At 41.7% G+C, this 14,936-nt stretch overlaps 1 protein-coding gene across 1 annotated transcript; it reads left to right on the top strand.

Moving 5' to 3' along the window:
• The first annotated feature begins 2,421 nt into the window (after positions 1-2,421).
• Positions 2,422-14,935, top strand: wnt7ba (wingless-type MMTV integration site family, member 7Ba). The gene is made up of 4 exons (XM_031750594.2): positions 2,422-2,620; positions 3,745-3,971; positions 9,086-9,357; positions 12,402-14,935. Exons 1-4 carry the CDS (start codon positions 2,538-2,540, stop codon positions 12,879-12,881), a joined length of 1,062 nt encoding a protein of 353 aa, XP_031606454.1. The 5' UTR covers positions 2,422-2,537; the 3' UTR covers positions 12,882-14,935.
• Position 14,936: the final 1 nt, after the last annotated feature.

Here is a 14,936-nt window from a genome sequence, read left to right as displayed (position 1 = left end):
AGTTAAGGCAGGGAAACATTTCATCCTCTGAAGGAATGGATGTCACATGTCTGGTGGAGGTGATATATAAATAGAGAGCTTTCGGTGATGTTTTAATGCTGGGGATGAAGCTCAGAAAGACATTAAGGATAAGACTGGCTACACTGAGTCAACTCAGACTGCTATGGTGACTGTGAAGCAGTTTCACATGAATTTGGTGCTCTGAGTGTGATCCTATGTGAATTGATGAGAAGATGAATTGTCAAATGTTTAATATTATATTTTACAATATTGTTTCATTGACATCTAGGATTGGGGGTTTAAGGAAAAGAAAGGCCCAAAATCCCTCAGAGCCCTGCAGACACTATGAATAATGTGGACTTTTCGGGCCTGCTTCCAGTTCGAGCCCTCCGCTGTTCCCTCCCCGCCTGACTTCCAGACCCGCTGCTCATCGTAAATAACGCGAACAATTCCACAAAATCAGCTCCTGTCAAATTCTTGACACAATCGCACCAAATTATGTCTGATTTCGAGTCGCTGACATCACAAACTCGAGCTTCAGCAGTGGATGAGGAATTCCTGCGTGGCCCCGTGCTTCCCGTGTCTCCCCGTTCACCTCGCCTTCTGCTCAGAAATATGAAAAGAAACAGATATCGCCGCGCGAGCGCCAGGACACTGAGTGCATGCTGTGTAAGTGCTATCTTGGCTTTGGAAATTGTGGTTTTAGGGGGATTATTTAGACAGAAAGAGAGAGGGCAAGGGAGCATGAGACAGGGAAAAAGTGTTGAACACATACACATAAAGGTCCAGTTTACAGGAAAGGCTGCATGTAGCTACATTATATCTGCCTGCAGCTAAAGTTACACACACACACACAGTCTGAGTGGGCACAACCATCAGGCCCATCTGACACGAGCCAAGGAATGAAAGGTATTTTATTTGAATCACTGCTATCTTTCGCCGGTTGCCACAGGGAATTTAAATTAAGCGGTTCATTTCCACAAAAATACCCTCAATTATTCCACTTAGTTTTGTTCACATGATTGATACCCCGTTCGGTAACAAATTTCTATCAATATTATCTCCTTGTGGTCATTTCATCAGTTCAAGTAAATCTTTGAAAGGCTCCATTTCGGCCTGCAAAATGTCAGCAAGCCAGGAAAATATGGACTTTATCCTTTTTCCTCCTCTTCGTCCACTCTGTGAGACAGACCTATAAAGCCTAACCCGAGTGCTGGTGAAGATCTTTTAAAGGTAGATGCAGCTCCCTTTGTTTTCACAGCACTTTGAAGTACAAGTGTTTGCCCTTGTTTGCAGTCCTGCCTGCGTTCACCACAAAGAAAATTGTCCCGATTAATCAGTATCTTTATGTTCTGCTTGCCCACACTGAAAACTAATCTATAAACCTCTTTTGTTAAACAGTTACAGCAGTTCTCTGTAACTCTGCAGATGCTACACCAACTCCTGTGCATTCTGGCACCGGTTATGTAGCTGAGTGACATTGTTCCTTCATGTCACCACATGAGGGCGTGTTGTCGGAGGGTACAGCCACAACACATAAGCTGGAAGCTTGAAGACACTGCAAATCTGAAGCATTTCAGCAAACAGCAGCCAGCTGAGAGAAACTGGAACTCCAAGAGTTAAGCAGTGGTCTTTGGGAGTGCAAGTAATGGTTATTAAAGCCATTTGTTTGGTGATACCCACAGACAGTCGCTAAAAAGCCATTCCAAAAAATAAATAAATAAAAAAATAAGAATAAATATATATATATCTATATACACTGCCAAAAACCCAGAAGATTATTATTTTTAAAACACTGAAACCAATTTTGGGTAATTCAAATATGCAGTTATTCACTGGCATTGTTGTTTTTCAGAGTTAAGAATATTACTGGTTGAGTTTTGGATGTGCTGGACTTAATTGTAACCCTGCAGTGGTCACGGGTCCGAGCACAAGGGGGGGGGGAGGGCAAAAGGAATAACGAGAAACACATTTAACGATCGACGGCCACAAAAAAAAAAAAACTTAAAAAAATATATTTAAAAAAAAACGCGAGAAAGAGAGCGGGGTGGGAGAGGAGTGGACGTGGGTAGGAGGTGTGTAGGGGGTGGGACACAGAAGGATGCAGGGTGTGCAGCCTCATCCCGGGGGCTGGTGCACCGGGGAAAAAAGGCCACCGTCTCTCTCCCCTCCAAATACTATAACAGTCTCACTTTTGGAGACGCATCCGGACATCCGGAACCCCATCTGCCTCCCCCCTCCCCTCCCCTCCCCTCCCCACCCTCTCTCCTCTCTCTCGCCTTTAACACCTAGCCAGCTTTCAGTCCAGGTGGCAGAGCGCACATCGGCCGAGGGATGCAGACTCCCATCTCCAACAACACACGGATAGCGGAGCTGGGAACAGCCGCCGACAGCCACGGTTTCGTTAGCTAAAGAAGGAGAACCGCTCTGCATTTGCGTGGACTCTAAAAAAAAAGGATACATTTGTTCTCAATTCTTCTTCTCCTTTTTTTTCTTAAAGCCAAGCGAGCAAATCAAGCTGTGTTCAATGCGCAACCATGCTCATCATCTCATCTCGCAGTGCGCTGCTGTCCGTCTACTACCCACAGATCTTCCTCATCCTCACCAGCGGTAGCTACCTGTAGGTTTCTTCTGAATAAACACGTGTAATTTCTCCAGCAGGTAGTAGTGCCTTGTGCGCAAATTAGCCAATTACGCACAAGGAAATTGGACTAACAGAGAGCGAAGTTGTTTTGTTTTTAGTGCAGGTGTTTATTACAGCTGTTTTTTTTTTTTTTAAATTATTATGATTATTATTTTTAACTCAGCATTTGGCTTTGCAAAATGAAGAACATCGACTCGTGCTTGCATCTCGTTCTGGTGTGGCAAAGATTTATTTTAGAAAGTGGGGAAAATGAAACTTGGACTATCCAGTCACTCAATATACTGGAAACATGGGGAGGAAATGTGTGATTTGTGTCGTTCAATTAATTTCATTTTATCCCATCATAGACTGCCATGGAACAAGAGCTGTGGATTTTTCCTTCAACATATGGCCACGTGTGTCATTTTCCGTCTCATATTGAGTCATAAAGATTGAATGAATTCGCATGAGTGTATGCATGTAGCCAATATTTAATCGGCAAGATTTGTGCACGTCCTAGTGTGTGCGCAGCTGATGAGATAACCTGCCCTCGTGGATTTACACATTACACCAGAACCACTTTGTCATAGAAGCACCTCGTTAGACAAGGGCCATAATTGGAAAGCAGCATATGGAAAAGCCTCATTTTTGGATTACTCCACGCTTTGCCCACAGGCCCAGGCCTATGTAATGAGCTCTTTTCTTACAGCATTAAAAGACCCAGACCCTCACAGAGAGAATGATTGCTGCACCATACATGCCTCTCATTCATATTAAGGGCAGGTTCTGAAGCCTTAAAGTAGCTGTGCTGGTTCATGTTTTATATAATAGAGAGAAAGAGAGGTGGACAGAAATGTACTGAATTTGAAAACCAGTTTTCTAATTAAATACTGCACTTTCTTATGTCTATATGAGAGTCCATTAAATCAAACATGATAAGACTTATGTTTTTGTTTAGTTATCTTGACAAATGTACCCATTTCACCTCTTGACAATAACATCTTGATACCCAAGCAAGGTTTAAGTTGGGGGCAAAATTCAAACCTTTCTGATTTCACTCAGATTTTAGTTCCATAATTTCTGTTGTTCTCTCTCATTAAGCCCCATTACTCTCTGCCTAGGGCGTTGTCTTCTGTGGTAGCTCTGGGTGCCAACATCATCTGCAACAAGATACCTGGACTGGCCCCACGTCAGAGAGCCCTTTGTCAGAGTCGCCCCGATGCCATCATCATCATTGGTGAAGGTGCCCAGCTGGGCATCAACGAATGCCAGTACCAGTTCCGCTACGGCCGGTGGAACTGCTCAGCCCTGGGAGAGAGGACCGTGTTTGGACAAGAGCTGAGAGTAGGTCAGTCTGGTTGAAAGTCAGCTTCTACAAGAAGTATTAACAGTTTTTCTCTGTACAGACACATAGACTGTATGTGAAAGATGGAGGCAACCACTGCATGGTTACCTAAAGATTGTAGACACGTTTTTGTTTTGCTTGCACCATGTTGGGTTTTTTGAGCCGGAGGGGACTACATAAAGACAAGCAAGTCAAGAAATAAATTATCAGCTAATGCTAGCACACTTGGTTAGCAAGCTACAGCCACAAAATATACTGCTATACGTACCTGCTAAATCTGTGCTAACTAACATATGCTAGAATTTAAATTTCTAACACTGAAGCAAAAAAATATTTCATGAGATAGACATCACAGCTGGCCAAAATAGTTTGTCAATTAATCCAAGATAATCAGAATCCTTTAATAATGCCTAAGGAAATTATGTATACACCATTAGTGCAAACACACCAAGAATCTCAGCTCAGTAACTTAGCAGAGGTGTGTCAATGCTCATTTCAATCAAAGAGGCCATGTCCCAAATTTTAAGTCTTAAAAAAATCCAAACAGGTGAGTTAGGAAAAATTCAGCCCTCCTACAGTTGTTATGAAGAGGAAATTTAGCTTTAGAGACTTAATCCGTGTTTCATACCATGCTCTAAACATTGTTAATTTCATCTTTAATGCTGGTTATTTCAAAACTGAGTCAGCATGGACTGATGTATGCGTTCTAGATATCTCGGCACTCGAATGTCAAAACTTGGGAGTGACATCACTCCAGAGTTAGCGCATTCCAGAAAAAGACAGGAAAAACAGCATTTGTTTTGGTTCTTAGCAAGGTAGAGCCATGCAGGTATTACTAGCAATACTGGATAATACATATTTTTTTTTACACTTTTGTTACAAAACACATTCATGGATAGAGCCTGAGTGCTCTGAAAATGCTTATTTACTGAGTCAAAAATACAGAACAGTTGTAGTACAGATGAGAAGTTTACTGTTTTTCTACTGTTTATGTTTATTGCTATGTTGGTCTGCAACAACTTTTCTGAATGGGAAATCCAAGTTGAGGGGGTTTTCCACAAAAAATTTCCAAATCATAATTTCCGACTTATTCAGGAACGCACCATGAGTACCTTTAGGAGTCAGCCCCTAGTGGCCATTAGAGGAACAGCAGTGTTTTACACTTCCAGTTCTACCACGGAGGTTGCTGCTTGTAGATCGTAGAATATGTGAAAAGTAGGTTGAGATTGAACAGCTTCAAGGACGAGACAGGGGTGTTTGAGATACTGACATAGTATCAAGTACAGATTGACAATATTTAATATAATATGACCTATTGTGAGTAAAATGGTGACAGAAGAAAGTTTATTGGCTAACATTTTACAACAGTTTGATTAAATTAAATAAGGTCCAACAGGTGGAAATCGTAGATGTGATAACAGGTGGACTGTTCAAACCAAGCCGAGCCGAGATTTCCCATCACTGAAAGTTGAACATCAGCGTGTAGACGAAGCCATTCTTCTTGGCACGAGAATCTCTTCTCATTCTTCTCATGTTGCCTTTGAACGTCCTGTCACTATTGTCAGCGCTGTGAGGAAAAAGTTGGAGCACTGATGAAGGCATTTCTGTTTGGAGCTCCACACGCGAGAACAATGAATGAACAAACTCCAACTCTAACGGCTTTGCTAGTATACCCAAAGGGGATTTAAGCGACTCTGCTTGCCATACATCGTGGTTAATGGGGCAAAGACTTTCTCTGTGAAGCCTCGCTTTAGGTCCATCTCTGAAAGCAATGCATAAACACAGAAATGAACACACCTCCCCGCTTTTAGTCCACATTCTTCCCAGTTTTATTCCTCACAGAAGCGTGTTTGCTCCTAATGTGAACCTCTCATGTAAATCACATTGTAGTCGGAGCTGTTTTGTTGCGGTCTCGCTGTGGGTTTGGATGCACGTTTAATCTAGCAGCTCTGGGAGCAATCACTTTCTTCAACATGGGAGACGGGCAGACGAGACGTCTGGATCGCTTTATTTCTTTTGTCAGAGGAAATGTCTCTTTTCTTTTGTGGTGTGTGAACGAGACTCAGAGAGACGCTCTAGACCTTACTTTGATCCTCGCACCCTTTCCATGAGGAACAATGAAAAGACTTTATTTTAATTAGAAGTAAACTAGTTAGCAGGCTGCAACAAATGTGTGAGCTTTCCAAGTTTTTTGGGGGGAGGGGGGGTTGTAAAATAATTTCTTGTAAAATCACACACATCTGTCACCTGATTCTTACCCATTTTCTTTAGTCTTAAAGACAAAAATGTGAGCCCGGGTCTTAGCCCCCTCTCATGTGGCCAATGTGCCATCCACCACTTTATTTGATTGACCTGCTGGGCCTGTGAACTCATTAAATGTTGAGAAAGACCAGCAAAATTCATGCAAAACCACTAATTGAAGTCAGCTCCAGCAGCTGGATGGCAACAATGGAACCCTGCATGCACTGCTGTACAATCAAAACAAATCATAGTGCGAAGAGATGGCTGTTTGGCTATTGAATGCGCCTGATGCTTGGAGAAAGACTCAACCATACAATATATCCGAATGGGTCGCAGATTCAGCCTGATGAGAGACGACTAAAGAGTTTGTTTTGAGTTATGGAACGAGCGAACCGCAGGCCTGATGGTTTGCAAGAGCGAGTTTGTCAGGTTGGAGGCGCGCCATTAGAATCGCCTCCACCAGAGACGCCATGGATTAATACTCTGGGGCTGCTCAGAAGAACGGAGGCCCGGCATTATCCTGATTGGAGAGCGAGGATATCCTGTTACCAGCTTCTGTGCCAATAAATCCATCCCCTTTCTGCCCCCCTCCCCCACCCCATAAATATCAACGTGTTTATTCTGAAGTTCAATTGGTGACACACAAAAAGCTTGGAAATGGGCACATCTCAGTCGAGCCTGGCCACAGATTATTTCAACATGCAACACACAGCAGTATCATTTGCTGGAATGATGCGGACCGCCTAAGACAGAGACAGAATGACACTTGAGCTGCGTGAGAAATCCCATTGATGAAAAACATTAAGCAAAGTAACTGCGAATGCTGATCTTTAAAGAAAAAAAAAAGCTCCTCCAGTCAGCCAGTAGATGTCACTTGTGTTTTCTTCACCATGGTGATCACTGCTTCAGCAGTTACCGACTAACTGTGCAGATCAGCGATGGAGCATGAAACAAGGCTTACGGAGAAAGGATGGAGTTATGAAACTGTGCCTTTACACTTAGGCTCATTAATTTGCGTCTTACAGTCAATTTAAGGAAGACATTAACAAATACTGGAATTGCAGTTAGATGGCAGTACAGTTAGACCTAATAGAGTTCAAACTGTTATACACCACTGCTCTCTTTCATATTTAATCATGTCCTTAAAGCAGTGAATATTTTTTTCTCTAAAGCCAAAGAGCAGCAACCCAGCTTTGCACTTCAATACATTTTGAGGGCTTTTGCCTTTTCCGGAAAGCTGGAAACGAGGGACTACAGAACTTGTCGTGAAATGCAACAAATGTTTGGCTGCTGGGGTAACCCCATAAAATTGAAAGGCCTTTTGTCTGCCCACACAGAAGTGTTTTCTTTTATTTTTGCCTAGCGTGTTATTTGACGTCAAGTCAAATCAAATCATTAAAAAAAGAAGAAGGACATTACAAAGCATGCATGGTGACCAAGCTTTACTTGGACGGACCTTCGGACAGACTTCACAGCTAAAAGAGAATAAAATAATAATAAAAAGGAAAAGTTAAAACAAGACAAGTAAATGCAAATGCCAAATATTCAGCCTAGTTTAAAAGCCAAAAACATAAAATGTGTTTTCAAATGATTTTTTTTTTTTTTTCAAAAAAGAACGCTAGTTTTGGAGAGGTCCTGATTTAACTCTTTACCCCTTGGAAGCCTAATAGGAGGAATCCTTGAAGCTTTAAGGTATCTCGAGAAAATAGATCTTCAGCGGTTTGGTGACCTTATGGTAATTCTACCAAAGGTCTGCATAACCTCTAACTGAGCAGAGGGCTAATTAGCTAAAAGGAGTGACATGGTAATGTCAAGGAATCAGTACATCTGAAGTGACTTTCAATGGGTCAAGACAAAAGCCTTTAAGCTTACAAACATGGGCCACAGTCCAGAAATGCTGAATGCTATATTGTCTTTAAGCCCAACTTTTTCCTGATAGTAACACTTTTTGCTAAAAGCATTTGAAAATATGTCAGAAAGACAGAAGATGATGTCTTTCTGACATCTTGTCAGGTTGCTGCCTTGATAAAAATGAATATAGTATTGTAGGGCTTCATTCCTCTTGCAGAGTGTCTGTTAAATCTTTCAATGCTCAGTTCAATTCAGTTTTTCAAGTGGAAATGTTAAAAATGCCTACAGTTGTGTCCTCATGAGCTGAAAGGTATGTTCCACTGCATTAAGATCAGGTGACTGATTTGCCCATGGAAGAATATCCCATCTCTTTTCCTGGAGAAACTCTTGGGTTGCTTTTGCAGTATATCATAACAATGCCTCCACCATGTTTGATAGATAGTGTGGTACGCTTCGATCATGAGCTGTTCCTTTCCTTCTGCATACTTTTCTCCTCCCATCATTCTGGTACAAATTCATCTTGGTTTCATTTGTCCAATGATTTCTTTTCCAGAACTCTGCAGGTTTCTTTTGATGTTTTCTGGGAAAGTCTAATCTGGTCTTCCTAACCAATCTGCACCTTAGTGTAAACGCTCTGATTCTTAGATTTTTGCATCTCTTGACTGTAGACTTTGACAACAGCAACAGGTCCACCTGTTCTTGACTTTGTTGTGAAGAGGTTTTTCTTGACCATGTAAACATATATTTCAGTTTTCTTCTGTGGTTGTTTTGGTGTTGCTGAACTGGCCAGTGCATTAATTCTTTTTAAGAGTGAACCAGGTTGTTGATTTGGCCACTCCTAAAGTTTCTGCTGTCTCTCTGATAGGTCTGTTTTTTCATACTAATGATGGCCTCCTTCACGTGCATCAGCATCTCTATGAACCTAATATTGGGAGACCCAGCAAAAACTACCTGGAATCAACTTCTAATAATTTGTCATGGAATAACAAGGAATTCAGTATTTTAACATGATTCTATTTCTTCAGGCAGCAGGGAAGCAGCATTCACTTATGCCATCACAGCCGCTGGAGTTGCCCACGCAGTAACCGCAGCGTGTAGCCAAGGCAATCTGAGCCAGTGCGGTTGTGACCAGGACAAGCAGGGCTACCATGACCAGGAGGAGGGCTGGAAATGGGGAGGCTGCTCGGCTGATGTCAAATACGGCGTGGAGTTTTCGCGGCGTTTCATGGACGCCCGCGAGATCAAGAAAAACGCCCGGAGGCTGATGAACCTGCACAACAATGAGGCAGGGCGAAAGGTAACACATGATCATAAAACTCAACCAAACAATAAAGCTAATAATTAAACGATGCGTGACATAAAACGTGAGGGTTGGTAAGGACGACTCCCAAATGGAGCTGTGCCACAGGCCTACAGCCCATTCCCTGAATTACTAGGCATTAAGTCAGAGTTGAGGATATTATCCCCCGCCTCCTTTCTCAGCGGCAGCACCAAAGACCACACTTCTGCGCCACCACAAACACTGAACCAACCGGAGGGACTTCCAAAAATGCGATAACCACGAGGGGAAAGACAGAGTTTCTCTTAAGACCAGAGCTGTAGACAAACAAGTTACAACATGATGTAATTATGAGCTTTAAGTCATCTCACATTGAAAATGCATCGAAAACAAAATACAGCTCAGTCACCAAGGCAAACAGTCACCTGTCAATTTTGTCATCTGAAAATATTTGTATGGCAATATAATATAAATCTGGCTCAAACCACAATGTAACTCTATACATGCATGGTTGCACAACAGCTCTGGTCAGTTTTCTCGGGCTGTCACGCCATTCTGTGGTCTCAGCAAAGGTAAAGTTAATTAGAGACTACAGTTCGGGGGTATGAGTTATTTTCCCCAGGTTTTGACATAAAGTTGGCCTATATGTTGCTGTGCTGAAAGTTGAAGTGCCCACAGAAAACCCAGCTCACCAGAACAGACAGACTTGAAGGCTGAGCGAATGCTATTAGGCATTTTAAGCAATGGACCTGCAAATTTAAAATGACCATTTGCAACACACAGAAGTGTGTACACCCCCGCGCAACGCCAATTAAATGTCAAATTATTCAAAATGATGACCTTGTACTAGCTGCTTACTTCTAAGTTGAATGGTCAAGTGTTTGTTCTTATGTGAAATTAAAAACAGGCTGATTCTACTCAAAACACAGGAAACCAATGAAGCAACTTTTAATAAGAGATTCAATCCTCTTTGGCATGAAGAATATCGGTGTCACACAGATTTCTGAAGAGATGCTGTGCCGTTCTTCAGAGACATTTCTTTCAGCTGTTGGTGTTCTGCTGGATTCCAATCAGGCAATATAGTTGGCTTGGTCATAGTTTTGAGTTTTCCTTCCTTTAGAAACTTTTGTGTGCTTTGGATGATAATCATGCTGGAATATTCGTCTTCTGCCAGTCATTTTGTCAGCCGGTATTTTGGGATTTCCACGGGTAGCCATGGCCCAATCTATAAATGTCATCTCTTCAACCTCCTTTGCGTTCATTCAGCCCCGTATCACCTTCGAGCTTCACTGCTGGTGTGGGGGTCCCGGATGAGTTTGCGCCAAACACATTGGAAACTATCTAAGGCAAATAAATGTATCTGGCTTCATCTGACCAAAAACTGCTCTCCTAAAACGAATTTTTGTGTGGAAGACAAGCAGGACCTTTGATTTTTTCCTTTGCCTTTGTTGGAAGTCATCCTTAGAGCTTGCACCGTCCTTTCGCACTGTCTCAGCTGTCACACAAACTCTGACTTTCACTGATAAGATAAGCAGAGGCTCAAAAATTACCTCTCAGATTTTCACTAGTCTACAGACTATGGTCTGTGGTGACATTTCAGGAGGTCAGTGGCACTATGGCTGGCTCTGTTACTCTTGATTAGTGCTGCAGCTGTGTTTTGACTGCTTTTGAGTCGGTTACTGATCTTTCTCCATGTTTTTCCAACCCATTTTTCAATTCCTTTGGCAATTCTACTCTATAAGAAGCCATAAAGCAGCCAAGTAGACAGACAGCCCATAGCTTCAACATTAAGAGACTCTGCAGAGCTACACTGCTAAAAAAAAAGAATTAAGGGAACACTTCATTATCATAGTATAACACAAAAATCAGTTAAACTTTCAGTTAGGAAGCATGAACCACTTTGATTTTAATCAAAGCAGATAAATTCATTCAAAGTGATAACATGTGGAGACGATTCTCGAAAACGGAATGGTTTTGTAGGTGATGCCCACAGACCATTGTTGTCTCCTTATCCTCATCCCTGTATATGATGTTGCAGGCAGCGTAACGTTTGCCACACCATTTCCATACTCTTCTGCATCTGTCACCTGTGCTCAGTGTGACAGTGATTGCTCAGAAAAACATGCATAAATAGCTTTCATGTTCTTGTTGTGGGGCTCTGTCAGTGAACTTCCTGCACCTCTTCATACAAAGGAGCAGATACCAGACCTGGTAGTGCGTTGATGTTCTTACACAACCGTGTCCAGCTCTCCTCGCATAACGGTCTATCTCCTGGTGTCTCCTCCACATTGTTGAGAGTGTGCTGGGAAATACAGCAACCCTTCTTGGATGGATCATCCCTGAATGGGTTGGGTTGTTATATACCAGCAGCACCAAGCACCACCAAGGACACTAGCAGTAGCCAAAATTGAAGAAAATTCAGTCAGGTGGAATGAGGAGAGAGGAGTGGTCTGTGGCCAGCACCTACAAAACCATTCCCTTTGTGGCAACTGTCTTCTTGGCTCTTCAGTGCACCTGTTGTCACTTTCATTGGCACTAAAACAGATTAAATTAAGAATCAGAATGGTTTTTGCTTCCTAAATGGACAAGTTTATATCCATGAAGTTTAACTGACTTTCATGACCAAATGTTCCCTTAATTTATTTTGAGTGGGGCATGTTCCAGCAGTTAGGCCAACTAGAAGTCACAGATTTACTCAGTTTGTTCTCATGATCATGAGATTTCTTGTGTGTCAGCAATCTCAGGTGTAATTAAATTTTATTGCCTTGAGTTTCTATTGTAAGACCTGTGTTTTCAAAATACTTTCTTAAGTTCTTTGCCAAGTTTTATTCTTAATCACAGGAATAGCATTCTGCTTAACGTAAAAATACAAGGTAAGGTGAGGACAAGAGGTGCAAGTGTCTTTTATTGACCATGAATTAATATTGGGTATAATCAGCTTTAACTATAATACTGTATAATACTATAGTTAGTTTATCATGTATCTATTTATCCTACTGATTAGGCTTTTAACCACCATGATTAATGTGTACCAACCTAATCTCTACTCTCTATGCGCTCAGATCCTGGAGGAGAGAATGAAGCTAGAGTGCAAGTGTCATGGTGTATCTGGTTCCTGTACTACTAAGACCTGTTGGATCACCCTGCCAAATTTCAGAGAGATCGGTAACCTGCTGAAGGAACGCTACAGCGATGCAGTTCAAGTAGAGCCAGTCCGAGCCACGCGGCTACGCCAACCCTCCTTCCTGCGTCTCAAACAGGCTCGAGGCTACCAAAAGCCCACAGACACAGACCTGGTGTACCTGGAGCGCTCTCCCAACTATTGCGAAGAGGACAGGGCCACAGGAAGCACGGGGACAAGAGGAAGACTGTGCAACGGCACCTCGAGCCTCGCAGACGGCTGTAACGTGATGTGCTGTGGTCGGGGTCACAACACACACCACTACACGCGAGTCTGGCAGTGCAACTGCAAGTTTCACTGGTGCTGTTTCGTCAAGTGCAACACATGCAGTGAGAAATCAGAGGTTTTTACTTGCAAGTGAGGAAACAATGAGGCAGGGTACCAAGAAAGGAAGGGAAAAGGGACAAGGGTACAAGGGAAGGGAATATGAGAAGCTGGAATTTCAAGTGAAGAATTTTGGAGGTATTTATTACATTTTGCACATTCTGACATCCCATCTGGAATGGAAAACAAAGTGGAATTTGTTTGGGTGCAACAGACATAAATATTTAAGACACGTAACTGCTTGCATGCTAGAGTGAAAGTGACATGAGACAAATATGTTGCAAGTGAAAGGATTTTTAAGATAATATCAGTGACGTATCCTACAGATGTTCCACAGAAGTAGAAAAAACGACTGTTGGATCTTGGAAAACATCTGGAACACGCTAACTGGAAATACTATGAAGTAAGATTGCAGCAGAATGCGTTCAACTCTACACTGTATTCGGTTTGAACACTGAAAATGAATTATTTATGTCAAAATATTTTTCACACTTAGAGGATGGTTAGCAAATTCACGTGCTCTGGCATTTTTTCTCTCTCTCCATTTCATGCAGGCCACAATGGTTTTGTCATATGGAAGCTCAATTACAGCAACTAAACAGCAAAAATAATCTTTTTCCATTTTTTCCTCCCATAAAGGGCAACTTACTAGTGCTTTATTCTCTTTTTTTGCACTCACGTGGTTATGTTTTCTTTTTTTATGTCATGAGACATTGGTTACTTTGGGGAGCTGTTGGGTCATGGACATACACCGCCGATGCTTTCCTACGCCAAGAACCAAAGAGGCAGAAAAATACACATGAAGTACTTTTAAGCACCGTACTTGTCAGTTTGAACGGCACCTCGTCTTGACTGTGTTCACTGTTTTGTTTTTGGAAGGCTCTTGACTTCTGTGAAAACCATGTAAGCCTCATTGGAACTCTATAGAGGTGCAATCAGGTTCAGATACATCCAGCATTCCCATGAACGGCAGAGACGTGGAATTCCACATTCATGGTCTGTGCTTACACAAGGCCTTCCAGCGCGGTTTAGGCCTGCCTGGGTGGATGGCATGTACCCCAACCACACGGAAGAGGGTATGTGAGGATCAAAGGCCTCAAAGCTATTTTTGGACAGAACCCTTAATGTATTCAGAAATGTTTATTTAGGCTTTATATAACTTACAAAACATTTTGAAGAGTATATTTTTATATGAGGAACGTGGCACTTTATGTCATTTACGGTGGAAAGAAAGTCACTATTTAGGAGTGCTTTCTGACATCATTGTATACAGATTGAAAAGCTTTAAGTTATTTGGAATTTTTGTTTTTCTTCAAGGTTCCTAAACTGTAAATATTCTACATGTTTTATCAAAAGTTGACCAGATCGTCTATCTTCACATGATCCTTCATAACTCAGAGTGGGCTCTAATAGTTAGTTGTCAAATCAAAGTAATGCAAAGTCAAGGAAATGTTGTGGAAACCACTATTAAAGTGGGCCTATTATGCTTTTCCTTGTTTTCTATCACATATATAATGCTACAATGGTGGGTGCTCATATTAAACATGGAAAAGTTTTCAATTAATGAAGCCAGAAATCCTGCTTCACACTGCACTAAACACTTACGTTTTAGTGTGTTTTTCCATCTTCGGCTCTTTGTAATATTCACTGAGAGGGGATATCCTAATATGGTCATCTAAGGGACAAACCTTGTATTCGCAAATGGCACCCAATCAGAAGAAAGTTGACTAAAAAGAGAGGGTTTTATTAAAGGAAATGGATGAATACAAGATAAATAAGGATTATTTTGAACTGTGAATCACTCAAAGCTACTCTAGAGTCCAAGTATTATAATATGCAGCTGGACACAAGCATAATAGGTCCCCTATAAAAATTTTTTGAAAGGTACATGGAATGTGCTTCTAGACAGTACATGGGAAGTGTAAAACAAAGTGCATGTATTTTGTATTTGTCTTAATGGTGCTTTTGGTTAACTTTAGACAACAGTTTCCTAAAAGCATAGCTATAACTTAAAGAAATTTAAATTAATCTGTATTTGTTTTGTCGCAAAATTAGAGTCTGTAACACAAACATTGACAGTTGTATTTCATTC

Source organism: Oreochromis aureus, linkage group 17 (assembly GCF_013358895.1).
Source record: "Oreochromis aureus strain Israel breed Guangdong linkage group 17, ZZ_aureus, whole genome shotgun sequence".
Classification (NCBI taxonomy): Eukaryota; Metazoa; Chordata; class Actinopteri; order Cichliformes; family Cichlidae; genus Oreochromis; species Oreochromis aureus.
Note: the sequence above shows the minus strand (reverse complement) of the source record. Positions and strands in the feature narration are given on the sequence as shown.